General features: G+C 36.1%; 1 protein-coding gene across 2 annotated transcripts; it reads right to left on the bottom strand.

The window, feature by feature from the left end:
* Nucleotides 1-4,070: 4,070 nt before the first annotated feature.
* Nucleotides 4,071-8,143, bottom strand: LOC18421881 (protein CHUP1, chloroplastic). 2 transcript variants are annotated; one of them, XM_088867529.1, is made up of 4 exons: nt 7,769-8,143; nt 6,974-7,065; nt 5,741-6,493; nt 4,071-5,603 (listed from the first exon to the last, which is right to left on the bottom strand). In XM_088867529.1, exons 1-4 carry the CDS (start codon nt 7,803-7,805, stop codon nt 4,689-4,691), a joined length of 1,797 nt encoding a protein of 598 aa, XP_088723655.1. In that variant the 5' UTR covers nt 7,806-8,143; the 3' UTR covers nt 4,071-4,688. The 2 variants fall into 2 exon arrangements, with proteins under 2 accessions (XP_088723655.1, XP_006826759.2); XM_006826696.4 differs by having other exon boundaries at nt 7,293-7,792.
* Between the last annotated feature and the right edge of the window lie 7,742 nt (nt 8,144-15,885).

The raw sequence follows: 15,885 nt of genomic DNA, 5'->3' as shown, positions 1-15,885 counted from the left end.
ATTTTTTAATCGACTTAACTTTCACCTCGTGCATTGTGATGCAGTAAGAATTTTCTACGATAGCATGTTGATGATATGCGTGTCAAAGGAACCACGATTCTATAAGAACTCCAAGTATATAAAACCATGTTTTTATCACTTGATGAATGAGGTGAGATTGAGAAAATTCGAGATTCAGATAAGCTAAATATTCCAGTGGGAGCACCTACTAGTTGACATGCCAAATAGAACAATAGACTATAATGTTGTTCACCTATGGAACCCAAATGTTTGGTGCTGGTTGTATGGCTACAAAAGGGAGCAGTTTATTTGATGAACTCTTTTGAGCCCATGAACATACGACCCCATGTGATGAGGGTACGTGATGGTCTTTTACGACAATAAGTCCATGATTCGCGATGCGATGTGAAGATGAGCTACGACCATTTTTGGGATAAGATCTGAGCAGCAAAGAGAAAAATGTGTTGCCTCTTTAAATCCTCTTGTGAAAGGATTGATGGCAAAAACCATGATTAATGTATTGAGAGAATAAGTAAAAATGCTTAAAATATATTGTAATTGGGAGAGAGAAATGAGAATGAGAGAAAGAGAGAATGTAACGCCTTCAAAGGTAAAGTGGGAGATGTTGGTTTCATGTGGCCTTTAAAGGTTTTATGAGTGCTTGTAAAATGAAATGATATAGTGGAACATGAACTCAGTGGGAGTGTGGTCCCTCGTGGGTCATACTAAGCAAACAATATTACAGATATTGGACTGTGCTGACTATCTAGGCCAGTTGGTTGGAAAAAACCCATGTTACCTGGGCATAAAGAACAAATTAAGAAGGGTTCTAATGGGTTAGCCCTTGATGAGATCAGATAATATGCCCGGATGGGTGAGCCGATGGACTGTGTACCCTTGTGTATGATGGTGGCCTATATAGACAGGGACCAAAACCTCATCCATGTACCATCACACGACATGCATATCGATGGATCGTTCGAGAAAACCAGAAATCCACCTTTCAAGATGAAGCATATGTATGTGCGAGAGGTACTCCTATGCAACATAGAGTTGTGGTCACATAAGGTCCTGGTGATCTTGACTTGTCTCTAGGGGAGGACCTGAAATCCATAGACTGGGATTGCGATCCCTTGGCTCATCGGTCGGACTTTGGTGACCCGCTAATGAGCTCCTGCTTGGACTGTGGGTCATAGGAAACACTGGGTCAGTTTGATAAAACAAGTGTGGTCTATAGTCCACAGTTGAAAGTGGAGTGCCCCATGATTGTTGATTCCTAAACCATATGGATCCTTTTCCCATCAAATTAATTTAATTGTATTTGTTTTATGATAGAAATTATTTTAAGATTATTATTCGAATTTTTATGAACCCTTGGATATTTTATTTATAATTTGTAGATTTATAAAATTAAAGATATTGATTTTACAATTGTTTAAATATTCAAATAATATTCTAAAATCTTTTTATTAATGTTAAATATATAAAAATATCATGGGGACCCATTGTGCACATAGGCTCACCATATTTTTCGAACGTGGGGCCTATGAGTGCCTCCCTTGAGTGGCCCGCCCCACTCTTTTTCTCTTTCCTATTTTTTTGGTGACATGGCATATAGCCATATGGTTGGAAGGTATTGACTTGATATATCTTTGAAAGATTTTGTGAAAAAGATTGAGAAGACTTGTTCTATTTTATGGTATGCACAATATTTTGATGAGATTTTATATATTTATTGATAAGAAAATGGTTTAGGAAAGGGGGATAATAGTTCATGCACTTTTCATAATGTTGATGGCTCTTCTATAGAATGGATGGCTCAGATATCTCACCCTACAAGTCACCCTTAATCGACGGTCTACGTTCAATATCATAAGAAGAGGCAAACCAAAGAAAACCCTAAGAAACCCTAATATTATTCAAAGCCTATAAAAAGGGATTGTCTCTACCAAAAAATCTCTACACTTTATCTTTCTATTTCTCTTTCTTAAGAAAATTTCTCTCTCATGTTTGATCTCTCTCTCCCACATTGTGAAAGAACCTAAGGGTTTAGGTTATGGAGTTCTTCTCTCTTCTATCTCTCAAATACGGATTTATGGCTAAGGGTTTGAGAGTTTACCAAAAAGAAAATTCATCTCTTTCAAACTAGGTAGCTAAGAGAATTTGCATAGGGTTTCAGTTTGTGATCAAAGGGGTTCATATTCTATTGAAATGGCTTGGTCAAAATTTGCTTTCTCATGATCTAGAGATAGTCTCCAACGAAAAAGTATGGTTAGTGGTCATGCACTGCAAAGTATAGAATACATATCTAATTTTCACGTAGACACCGCCTTAGGAATTCTTGCAAAGATTTGAGTTGATCTCTTATAGAGATCGGTGCAGATTGGAGCGTAAACATTCCATAATTTTGATTGTTACATGTGTCTATAGTATGCTAATCTGGAGGGGATCCATTCTTCGACTAAAAGAAAACCATTGTCCATCTAATGGAAGGAACAGGTCATCTTCGATGTTTGTCATTGAGGTGGACATTGGACGCACAGTACAGACTGAACACAGCGCATAATGATATCCTCTTCTATTCTAAATATGGTTGCTTTGAAGGCAGAGGAGCCCAAGGTCCTGCACACATTTTGGAGTGCTTACTATGTTCAGAACCTCCATCCATTTATGCATTTCAACCCTTTACAACCCTCTACACATTTAGGCCTGCATGCACTTCGAGGCCAGTCAAATATGCACTTCTTCCCCCAAAGTTATTGATCATGAGGAGCACACAGAATCGAGTCCAGGATATTCAGTTCAGTACCAGCAGTATCTTCTATTATGAGTTTCTGTAGTCAGTGTTTAAGCCCTAGATTTGCTTCTTAGTCATTGATGTTGATTTTAATCTCATCTTAGGCAATGCACAAGGAAGTTTTCATGTGTTTTATTCCTCTGGATAAGAGTCGCAAATTGGTTCAAAGTAAATAAGACTTTTGACATTAAACGAGCTGACATTTTACTTCAGGATTCTGATTTCTGCAGTCGTATCTGCACTTTTTAAGCCCTCGATATGCTTCTTATTTATTAATGTCGATTATAATATCATCTTAGGCAATGCACATGGACGTTTTCATTGTTTTTATTCCTCTGGATAAGACTCACAAATCGGTTCACAGTAAATGAGACTTTTGACATTGAATCGGCTGACATTTTATTTCAGGATTTTGATTTTTGTATTCAATGTCTGCAATTTTAAGCCCTAGATTTGCTTCTTACTCATTGAAGTTGATTATAATCTCATCTTAGGCAATGCAAAACGAAATTTTCATGTCTTTTATTCCTCTGGATAAGAGTCACAAATTGGTTCACAGAAAATGAGAACTTTGACATTGAACCAGCTAACATTTTACTTCAGGATTTTGATTTCTACTTCACGAGGAGACCAAGCAAACCATGCTTGATTCTCCTTTTGGATGAGGTTCTCAACATCCTCTTCATATCAACTGCCTTGTGGACATGTTTATAAACCCTAATTGACCCCACATTCATTTCTTTGAGCATAATTTTAGTTTACCATTTCCAGCCCATATGCTTAAGAAGATGAGTAGGATGAAACCTATGGCCATTGAAATTCACAGAGCTGGGAATTCAAGTCATTTTACTTTTTGTAGTTAATTATCTGGGGAGCATGGTTTTCTCGCATTCTTCATGACCATGGTTGCACTTCTACAGTTCATAGGATCCCATAGTTATAGCCCATTTGGCAGAGCATGGTTTTCTCGCATTCTTCATGACCATGGTTGCACTTCTATAGCTCATAGGATCCCATAGTTATAGCCCATTTGCCACAAATCTGTTGTTGATCCTCATCAGAAACTCGTAAATGGAAGACTGGCTCAGTAATCTGTCGCATCATTTTGGGAAGAACCATAGCACCACTCCACGACCATCACAGCTGGTCAGAGACCAACCTATATTAGACACATCAAAAAATTGGCACAAGCATAACCATAGAAATAAGAACTAAGCTATGATGCCTACTGGTTAGCACTGCATATAAATTATTTTAAAAGCCTAATTCATTACATACAAAATCATTCTTGCTTCTATATTATCACAAATCATTGATTTTCAGCATACAATCAAATATTATGAGAAGCATCAGGATTCCAGTACTAATGAAGTTTTAGTGCAAAAATTGGCCCAGATCCTAACTTTTCCTTTTCTGATGGTGTCAAAGGAAGAAAGGATAGACTCTGCGAGCCTCAAAAAAATAAAATTCTCCCGTGCCTCAAAGGCAGATAAATTGTACATTTGATACCATCGATTTGAGGATTACATTATTGCACATATTTCTAGGCTGGTTTAAAAGGTAGCACTAACATACATAACAAATGATTGAATACGATGGATGATCTATATACATCGGAGGGATCTTGAATGTGTACATAAGAATTCCAATCCCGCATGTGATGGGATTCAAGTCACAGACTTAACTAAGATTGCAAATTTTTCAAGAGCCCAATCTGGTTTCCCCCACAAAGGCATATAAATATCGCCAGTGGAAAATCCCTTTTCTCAGTATTCCATGATGTATGAGTATTTTTTTAACATTTTAGCACTAAACTTGTAAGGTTGGAGCCTTCGATGAGACCATATTATGCATTTTCTCAACGTTAAAAAGATCTGATTGATGTTGTTCTTCATGAGAATGACGCCCTATGAGAGTTCTTAAGAACTTGAGCAAACTTCTTCAGTTCCAATCTTTCTCGGGCAATCGCATCATGATCCATGTGATCACTTTGATGTATACCCATCACACTACTATCATAAAAACCAACACTCTTTGAGCGATCCACTCCATAACCCGGATTGGCATCAACATTCCCCAGCTTGGATGTAAATGCCCTCATATCATCCAGGCTTAGTTTCCTTTGTCTGTCTATCTCTAATGAAGGAAGTGACATACTTTGAGATCTACAAGTTGCCCTCTTTGGTTTGTTATTCACTATGGTTCCCTCAAGCTGCACACGTTCACCTGTAATACAAGAGATTGCGCTCTCCCCTGAATTCGTGCCCATAATTTCATCCAAAGAAGCAACAGAAAGAGACCCTCCTCTCTCTGAGGCACCACAGCTTGTCGAAGCCCTCTCAATAGATGGCTCTCTCGACCAATCCTTTCCTCTCACCAGCTTCTTCAACTTGTTAAAAAACTTGCTCTTTGTTTTGCCCGAATTGCTCTGCCTACCAGAAGGGGAATCCAAAGAAGAGTCATCAAATTCACATGTCTCAGTAAGAGTGGATGAAGATGAGCAGTCCCCAGAATCAAAATCCAGGGAAACCATCTTGTCCTCAATTCCAGTCCCGGCGTATTCAATTATGAGTTGTTTGGCTTTCTCTTCGGAGTTGGGGCTTAAGCTCTTGCTTAGGTCTCGAGCCACTGTTTTACCAGGAGTTGGCTGATAATTTCGAAGCTCATAGCGCAAACACGCGTTGACCCAGCGTAGGTAAACGAGCTCCTCAACATCGGCATAGCGATCAGTCTGGAGTCTCTCTAACTCCTTGGCCAGGTTCTCATTCTTCTCTCTCAAGAGGCTGGCTTCCTCCGTTGCCCCCACCTATGATGAGAGAACTTAATATTAGACATATTTTCATCACACACACACACGTGAGCACACACACACACGCATGCACACAACACACACACACACGCATGCACACACACACAGCATCCTAACCCAAACACATAACCCACCTCTGGATCAGCCAAACAGGTAGAAGCAAGGGCTTCAGCGCTCTCAATTCTCAACATCAACTCTGAATTTTCATGCTGCAACCTGGCATTCTCTCTCCTTGATTCCATGATCTGATCCTCCAAATCCCTGAGCATATGCAACTTCTTCACTGTTTCTTGATCATTTTTCGAGGCCTCAAGCTCTCTAGCTTGAAGCATTTCAACCCTCTGCTTCATCACCGAGAGCTGATCTTTTGCTTGCTCTGCATTTACTCGAATCTTCTTCTTCAATAACCTAATCTTGGCTCTAGCTGATTCAACTTCAGCCATGACCCTTGAATAGTCGGAGGCCTGAGCTTGAAGCCTTCGATTCTCAGCCTGCAGCGACTCAACCTTGAGAGAGAAAAGCTTGGCCTCCATGGAGTTGATCTTCAATCGATTCTGAAGCTCTCGAACTGCTGTCTCCTCCTCTTTAAGGCCATAATACTCGAGCAATTGGATCTCAAGGCTCCTCTCCCTCTCTCTAAGAACACGAACAAGATTCCTCAACCGACATATCTCTTGCTCAAAGCCCATCTCCTCCTTGCTGTCTGCCCGTTTTGTGTTCCCGTCTTTGGCTTGAGGGATACATGAAGAGCCCAAGTTTGTCTCTGCAACACCAAATTCACGCAATACAATCTCATTGAATTCAGGCAATAGGAAGCCCTCCTCATCCCCTGAACTCTTGCTGCATGGTGAGAAACCAGCGTTGTCAAGTTTCCTGGCTTGTTCTTCCTGCAAAATCCATTATAAAAACGCATGATAAGGGATACACCAAACTGAAAATTATGAGGATCATTGAATAAAATAAATGAGCATATCCCAGTTCAATAAATTCAAGAGAGAGAGAGAGCATCCAAATGGAACACTTTCAATAGAGAGATAAAGAAACACCCCAAATCAACAAATTCAATAGAGAGAGAGACTCAATTCAACAAAAGTGAGAAGCACCCAAATTCAACAAATACAATAGAGAGAAATGAAAACCCAAATTCAACAAAATCAACACAAAGAGGAACACATGAGTTCAACATACTCAAGAGAGACAGGGAAACAATCCAATACAACAAATTAATGAGAAAGGATACCCCAACTCAACAGTTGAGAGAGAGAGAGAGAGGGAGAGAGAGAGAGAGAGAGAGAGAGAGATGACAAAGTCGACATGAAATTCCATTAAAGCTTGCTCCTGTAAGAAAACCTGGGAGAATGACATACATGTTTCAAGGGAGTTGATGTGGTGGAGGAATTCAATATCTGAAGTTCCTCCTTAAGGCCCCCGCTTTCTCTTCTGCTCGTTTGTGCCTTCCCTGAAAAACGTTTGACATTGCTTTAGAGAGAGAGAGGCGAAAATTCTTTCAGAGAGAGAAATTTTCGAACTCCGAGATTGCTATAGGGAGGAACAAATTTTGAAATCTGGAATTGATATGAGAGAAAGAGAGGTAAACAACTTTCGAAATTCAGAGGAAGATCATAGAGACACACAGAGAGAGGAATATTGAAATCACAGAGAGCAGAGAGAGAGAGGAGAGAGAACCTGTAGATGGAGGAGGTGGTGGATTGATCCTGGTCTTGATATGGGAGTAGAGGTAACCAGCCAATGAGATGGCAAAGGCCACACCCAACTTCAATAGGAGGGGTTTCATTTCTCTTCTTTCCTTCCCCTCGATCATCCACCCCTTCATCTCTCTCTAAACTCCCTCACTAAACTCCCCCTCGTCCATCAACTTCCCTGTTTTAGAGAGAGAAAGAGCCAAAACACCTCCAAACCTAAACAAATCATTTATTTTCTCTCTCTAAAACCCCAACAAAGAGGAAGGAAATTGCAGGACAGAGAGACCCAAGAAAGTCGGCTAGAGAGAGAAAGCGACTGGTTTGAATACTTTGTTTAGAAAATAAACGAAGAAGACAATGACAGGAGCACAGGGAGTGGAAGAGAAAGAGAGCATAATTCTAGAGCGAGAAAGTTGGGTGAGAAAATAAATGAGGATTTAATTTAGAGAGAGAAAGTACTGTTCAACAAAAGTTCGAGAGAGATAGAGAGATGCATGCAGAGTTTATTCTCCACTTCCTGCCCGCGTGTGTTACAGTCGACCGAAAAAGGACGGAGCTCGTGCTTTCTCTCTCTAGACCTGTTCTTCAACGTTTCTATCTCTACAACTTTTATTTATTCAACGTGTTTCTCTCTCTACATCTATTGAGGTTTGAATGGTAGCTTTCTCTCTTCTGTAAAATTGTGAATTCCTTCTAAAAGAGAGGTTCCGTGGGCTTTGCGTGTGGCATGTGGATTTAGGTGGTAGAGAGATAAAGTGGGGTAGAGAGAGAAAACACGTGAATTAGGTAGAGAGAGGTGGGTTTTTAGAGAGAGAAAGAGCGTGAGCTGAGCCCGCTGGCATTTTGGGGAAAGGTCCAAATTTGGGCTCGGGGGCGTTAGGCTCCCGCCTTTTTTTGGAAAGACCACCCTTGATTTCAAACTGTTTTCTATTGAAAAAGAATTCGATGCTCAATTAATTCTCATATCGACTATCTCAACCTCCATACGTATGAAGTATGAATATTATAAAAAAAAAATTAAAAAAAAAAAAAAGATTTTAAATCTTAAAATTAGTGTATTTTGTAATTTATTTTTATGAAATGTTAATTTTTTAATTGATCTTTTTAATTTACACTATTTTTTAAGCTTTAAATTTTTATAATTAGATAAGAAAATAAATTTTCAGAAATGTAATTCTGTCAAAATAAGTAATAGGTCATCTCAAAACTCACTAAAAATTACAATTATGACATAGAAAAAAATTTCAAATCCATCATTCCGCCTTGACCATTAATTATGGTTGTGAGAAAATGTAGGATTTCCATCCCTAAAAAAAAAAGTGTATATTATAACAAATTACCTAGACCGTCCATTTTGCCCTAAAAATAAGTGTTCACGGATATGCAAGATCTCTACATTTTATTTAGCTTCAAAATTTATAATCGTTGTTGGAAACTTATTTTAAAGCCATTATTGAGATTTTATGACGCCCAAAGTGCTTTCCAAACAAGGATTCAAGGTGAAGCTTTACTTTCTTTTCATAAAGCATAGGCCTTACCAAAACTGCTCCTATTAAAAATACAGGTTTATGGGATGGGAATCTAGGGGAGCCATGGACAAAATCAGATAAGCTTGAAAAAAATAAAAAAGAAGGAAAAAATAAAATGATAATTGGTCTGGTTCCGACTGATTAAGGCGCACCTAAACATTTTCACTAAAGGGAGGTTGTTTCGATATCCAAAAATCCTCAAATTGATCATCTCGCCTTCAAGATGCATGGACATGAGAATTTTCGATACTATTTGAAGGTGCGCCCTACTTTGATTATTTAGGGCCTCAGCCTTATACAAAACATACCCAACTATGTTTATTTTAAATGGAAATTATCATAAATATACCTTAATTTTCGTCTAATTTGAAAAAAAAAAAAAAATCTTAAATTTCATAAACCTAGTCCACACTCTTTTTCCTCATTTTTTACTTTTTTTTTAACCAAAATATCCTTCACGGTAGTCATATTACCGTGAAGCACTAGCATTACGGTACTTCAAGTACAATAATTACTACCGTATTCTATACAACATTTTAAATAATACTTGTAAAAAAAAAAGCCTCATAGATATTTTTCTCAACAACATAAAGTACATGAATATTGCGTATACAAAAAAATAGAAAATAGTGCATTGGGCTTACATTGAAGATACCTTAAAATACTTGACCTAAGTAAAAAATTGAAGATTTCCTTCTTTTTATAATACAAAACTTGCCCCATTTACCCCAAATTAGAGAAAAAACCTAAAATTGGCAATGTTGAATTAATATATGAGCACACTGTACTTAAATTGGATGAAAGCTACAAAACCCTCTTGAAACTTGCTCAAAAAAAAAATTTTGGGGAAAGATTTATTACCTCAAAGGAGAATATGATGAGATGAGGCAATGAAGGGGAAAGAAACCCGGAGAGAGATTGAGCACCAGATAGTAAGAGCCTCGAGGAATTTTGTGCAAATAAGAAGAACAAAACCATCTTAAAACAGTAAAAACAGAAGCGTAATGAAGAAAATGGTTTCAGGGGGCTTATAAGATACGATAGTATTGCGGTATTTCGAGTGTCGTAATAAGACTTCAAAGTGTTATTGTATTTAAAATACCGTATAAGATGCGATAGTCTTTATAATACTTAAAGTACTGTAATGATAAGGCATTTTAAAATGCACTAGTCATTACGGTCTTTTGAGTATAGTACTTCAAGTTATTACGACACTTTAAATACTAGTTAAAATGCGATAGTAATTACGGTAATATAACAACTGTAAAGGCTATTTTGGTCAAAAAATACAAAAAATGAAAAAAAAAATGTGGACGAGGTCTATGAATGTTGCATATATTTTTCCAATTAAACAAAAATTAAAATATACTTTTTGTAATTTCCCTATTTTAAAAGAGGTCACTTTTCCGGACCTATCATACAAAAAAGCGCTTTCTAATCGGAAATAGGTCGGAGTTCCCCTTTCTCAAAATTACAAAGCGCTCGTAAAGGTATGGAAAGCGTATCCTCTATCCTATGGTAGCTACCACTTCAAATCAAACATGGGAAGCTGTCTTCCAACAAGAAACAACTTCATTGGAAAGTTCTTTCTCACTTAAGAAATTGCTCCCAAGCATGTATGCGGAAATCTATCAAATCATACTTGAGTTATCAAATATTTTATCTACTTTATTAGAAAAGGAAAAAGTTTCCAAACATTGTAACCTTAAAATGCACAAGCAAGTTATTGAAATAAAGACCTATGGGATATTTTGTCAGGGAATACAATTTTTTTTTTTTTTTTTATCTTTAATGATAATAATCACCCCTTTTTATTTTGACAAAAATATCACTTACAGATGGTCTCATTACAATCAATAAATATTTCAAAAATAAAATAACACAACAATAAAATAATTTATACAACATAATACTATGCTTGAGAGTATAAAATAAAAGAGCAAGTAAGTAAAAGAGAAGATGTCAGAGATTACCTCAACTGGACTTATTACACCCCACACCGAGTCACCACATCCAATGGTGCGGGATCAACGGTCTAGCTTCAATATCGAACCGAAAAAGCTAATTTCGACCAAACTAGGTAGCCACCTTTAAATATCTATAAAACCTTAACTCCAAAATAATTAGGCTCAAACCCTAAATTTTCCAACCCTTAGTAACTTTAGGTTAAGAGAGAGAAGGAGACCTAAGGTTACCCTGAGAGAGAAGGAGACCTAGGGTTGGGGTGTGCCTCCTATGGGTCTTAAGAGATAGAGAGAGAAAGCCTGAGAGGAGAGAGAGGTTATGGGAGAGAGAGAGGTGTCTAGAGATGGGAGAGAGAGGTTATGGGAGAGAGAGAGCACCCCTATTTAAAGTGAAATTTAGGTCTTGGGTTTCCCATAGTTTGCCTCTTTCTTGAAATTGAATATGGACTGTTGATCAATGTGACTTGTAGGGTGAGAGATCTGAGTCATCCATTCCATAAATGAGTCAGCAATATTATGAAAGATGTATGAACCATTATCCCCCTTTTCTTAAACCATTTTTCTCATCAATATATTTAAATAAGTTAAATCTATTAAAATATCATGCATTCCATAAAATTGCATAATCCATCTCATATTTTCCATAAGAATATTTCAATAATATGAAGTCAAGATATTCCTTCAATAATCAAGATAAGATATGGTTAATATTTCCCAAACAATATTTGACCATATGCTTATATGATGGATTTTCCAAAAATTACAAAACTTGATATCAAAGTAATAACAGAATAAGCAATGGGTGGGGCGTGCCACCCATATGTGGCATATGTGGGCCCCCACCCATTTGCCACATGGTGGGCCTATGTGCACTATGGGCCCCCATAAAAATTTTATAAATATTTTAAATTTTTATTTAAACATTATTTGAATTTTATATAATTTGTAAAATCATTAACTTCATTTTTATAATTCCAAAAAGCATAAATACAATATTGAAAGATTCATAAAAATTCAAATAATAAATCTAAAATAATTTCTATAATAAAATGAATACGATTCAATTAATATGATGGGAAGTGGATCTATATGGTTCGGGAATTCTATCAACGATCACGTGATACTCCATCTTCAAATGTGGACTACAGACCACACTTGCTTTATCAAACCAACCCAGTGCTTCCCATGACCCACAGTCCAAGCAGGGGCTCATTAGCCAGTCACCAAAGTCTGGTTGATGAGCCAAAGAGTCGCAATCCCAGTCTGTGGATTACAGGTTCTCCCCTAGAGATAAGTCAAGTTACCATGACCTGATGCGACCTCAGCTCTATGGCGCATAGGGGTATCTCTCGTAAATGTATACACTTCACTCAAAGGTGGATAGCTGGCTTTTCCAAACAATCTATCTATATGCATGCCGTGTGATGGATCATGGATGAAGTTTTGGCCCACGTCTCTATAGGCCTACCATCACACACAAAGATCACACACTCCCTCGGCTCACTCATCTAGGCATAAGCTCCGTCTTCATCAAGGGCTAACCTAAAAACCCTTTTCGGTTTATTTTTTATGCCCAGGTACATTGGGTTTTCCAACCGACTGGCCTAAATCGTCAAGTACAGTCCGGTATCAGCAAACATTATTTGCTTAATATGGTCCTCGATGGACCACACTCCCACTGAGTTTATGTTTCACTATAATAAATGTTTTTCATTACACACTCATAGGGCCTTTAATGGCCACATAAACTTAACAGTTACATTTCAAAAATCCATTGAAAAAAGTTGTTTTAATATTGAAAAACCCTCTAATTGTTCATCTCGACATCGAGATATATAAATATAAAAAAAAAACAAAAAGATTTTGAGTCCCACTTGCAACACATTATCCGGATTGTCCATTTCAAGATTTTCATATGCTTATAGATTTACTTGATTCAAACTATTTTTGAAGTTTAAAATTATATAATTAGATATAAAACTAAATTTAAAGCCATCTAAAGAATTTTGGGATTGTCTACAAAGAGATCATTTATCTTTTGTACAAGGAGGTCACAACTATTCTCACTTATTAGATGTCAAATTGGATGGATTTGGGTGATTCATGAAGTCCGATAAATTCTTTTTTGGAATTTTGTGTCTAATCAATAACACTCTTACAACCACCCATTTTGAAATCTATAGGACAAGAATGACCGTGATCTTCTTGTACAAAAGGTAAATGGTCTCTTTCTAGACAATCTCAATAAAATTTTATACCAAAATTATGTATTATGATAAAATTTGGAAGTGAACCTTAATTTGATTATTTAGGGTTGCAACCTAATGAAAATCACACCCATTAAAAAAAGTCTATTTATTTATTTATGGCTATGGTTTATATAAGACCGAGGCTATAAACAATCAAAGTCAGGCACACCTTCAAATAATGTCGAAAGATGTTTTTTCAATACTGGAAATCTTTGTGATGTTTTGAAATTTTATTTTCATCTCTGATTATAAATTTTAAAACTTCAAAAGTAGTGTAGATCGAGCAGATCTATAAACACTTGAAAATATTGAAAATTGACGGTCAAATCCATTTTTCTCATGTCCATACATCTTGAAGTCGAGATGATTAATTTGAGGATTTTTTGGCTTCAAAATAACCTCTTTTAATGAATATTTGAGTTGCGCCCAAAATTGAATGTTTAGAGCCACAGCCTTCATAAACGTTTTCCTTTATTTATTGTCCTTTGGACGACATGTTGGGATGGGTCAGTCCTGGGCAAAAAATTTGGAAGAGGGGAAGTTTCTAATTTTGCCCCTCCATGGAAATGAAAGAGAACTTTTGAATAAGGGAAATGTTTGAGTGAAGTCATGTTCAAATGTAGGTCCCTTAAATCCATATTAGCAATCATCCTAAGTCACTCTAGATGCAATTTGCTTTAGATCCATAATTTTCCACCTCAAGAAATAGTGCAGATTTGATGTTTTAAGAATAATTAATGTGAAAGTGATGAACAATCTCAAACGAAAATTAAAATAACTTATTCTTAAATTTTGAAATCAATTTTTCTCAAATCCATGACCTTTGTGGTTGAGATTTATTGACTTTTAAAATTTTGTATCCAAATTCATTGAAGGAGATGGCAGTGGAATAACTGTGTCAATTGACGCAACAAAACCCTAACCCTTAAGAAAACCACTTTCATTATATGTTTGGATTTTAGGGTGTCAATTTGTGAGTTGATGCACCTATTCAAGTATGATCCCTCTTCCAAAATCTATTTCAAAGATGGATCTTGAATCCAAAATTTCAAAGGTTGATAATCTCCATTGATCACGAATAAAACAAGAAAAAGACTTTGGACTCTTTTTTTTTTGACAAAATTAATTTCTTTTATTAATTAATAATGAAATACAAGATCTCAAGAAATGAGTACGTCAGGAGCAATAAGAGAATCCATTTCAACTCCTCGCTTTGCAAAACCATCCGCAATGTCATTTGCCTCCCTGCATACATGCTGAAAAGATACCTGCAATGACGCCAATTGATCTATAATATTCATCTACTTTCTTCTCAAACGTTATGGAGGCCTTGAAATATGGTTGCACCAGTTAATAATGTTTAGAGAATCTCCTTAAAAAATGCAAGGAATTTGCAAACCCCTTTGAACCACCAGCTGCAACCCTCACTTTGGACCTTAAAATTAGTTAATCTCAAGCCTTTTCTTGGAAGATTCATTTTTTTATAATTCGCGGATCATCAGAACTATTTTTTGAGTCAGCAAATCATAGATCTAAAGCAAAAATATATTTCTCAGTGGACTTTGGGATGAATTTCACATCCTAAATATTTTAGAAATCGGGTGGCCTCATGCATGTTAATGTGTTTGATATTGTTCTCCATTTTATACTCCAACATCTGATTATGTCATCTTATTAGATACGGTAAATGTCAATATATAGCATTAAGTTTTTCACAATATATTGGTATTTCTAAATATCAATATCTCACTCTAAACATCATGTATGATATTGGTATTTCTTTAATACAAAAAAACTCATCAAATGGGGTCACCTATGAGATTAGTATTTTTTAACACTAATATCTCACTAACCCACTCGTGAAATACTGGTATTTTAGAATGAGATATTGATATTCCAAAATACCAAAATCTCACGTAGATATTTTGATTAAAGAAAATGGTTCAATGGGGCTGCAACCTTATCAAAATAGGTAAGGCCTCATATAATAACTCATCAAAAATTGTAATTCAAGCAATGAAAAATCTTTACATCGATCATCTTGGCTTGAAACTATGGTTAAAAAATTAAGATTTTAAGCTCTAAAAATAATGTAGATTGTACCAAATTGTCTAGATTGTCCATTCGCTAGAAAAATAAGTGTTCACGAATCAACAAAACCTGTATGTTTTTTAGTTTCACATTTTATTATCGGTATTGGAAATTAACTTTAGAGCCATTATGGATATTAAAAATATTATTTCAAGCTCTTAAAACACTATAAGCCATCCATCAAGTGGAGCCGTTGGAAATTAATTTGGGGTACTGTTTGAGTTTGAATTTTTTTTTTTTTAATTTTTAATTGATCATATCATGGATCTTGTGGTCAAACGAGTCCCTTACACGGTTTTCCCCTCGTGGGACCACCAATTATTTTTCCTCATGTTTAATAGTCCTTCTCGCACTTCCAATTGGAGTTAACTTATTTCTTTTGAGTAAAACATGTGTCATGATCATGCAATGAATAAAGAATATCCATTTAATTTTATTTAATAGCTTTTTAATTATATTTTTCTCTCTCCTTACAAAGCTCAAGGCTTCCTTCCGTCTCTCTCCTTATAAAGTACTAATTCCTCTTAATAATATGGTGGGGTTAATGTTAATTCTATTAAGATTTATTTTAAAGTAAAATAAGAAGTGCATTTTTATATTTTTAAATACTGAGTTTTTTATTTTTAAAATGTATTTCTTGTTGTTTTAAAATCATGGATTCGAAAATAAGCTATCCATATACGATATAGCCCTAATAAATACAATTTATAAATTTAATTTCCGTACATGATAAATTTCAAAGT

The sequence above is a fragment of the Amborella trichopoda genome, chromosome 5 (assembly GCF_054954075.1).
Source record: "Amborella trichopoda isolate Santa Cruz 75 chromosome 5, AtrichopodaSantaCruz75HAP2 v2.0, whole genome shotgun sequence".
Lineage (NCBI taxonomy): Eukaryota > Viridiplantae > Streptophyta > Magnoliopsida > Amborellales > Amborellaceae > Amborella > Amborella trichopoda.
The sequence above is the reverse complement of the archived record's forward strand: the minus strand, read 5'-3'. Positions and strand labels throughout refer to the sequence as shown.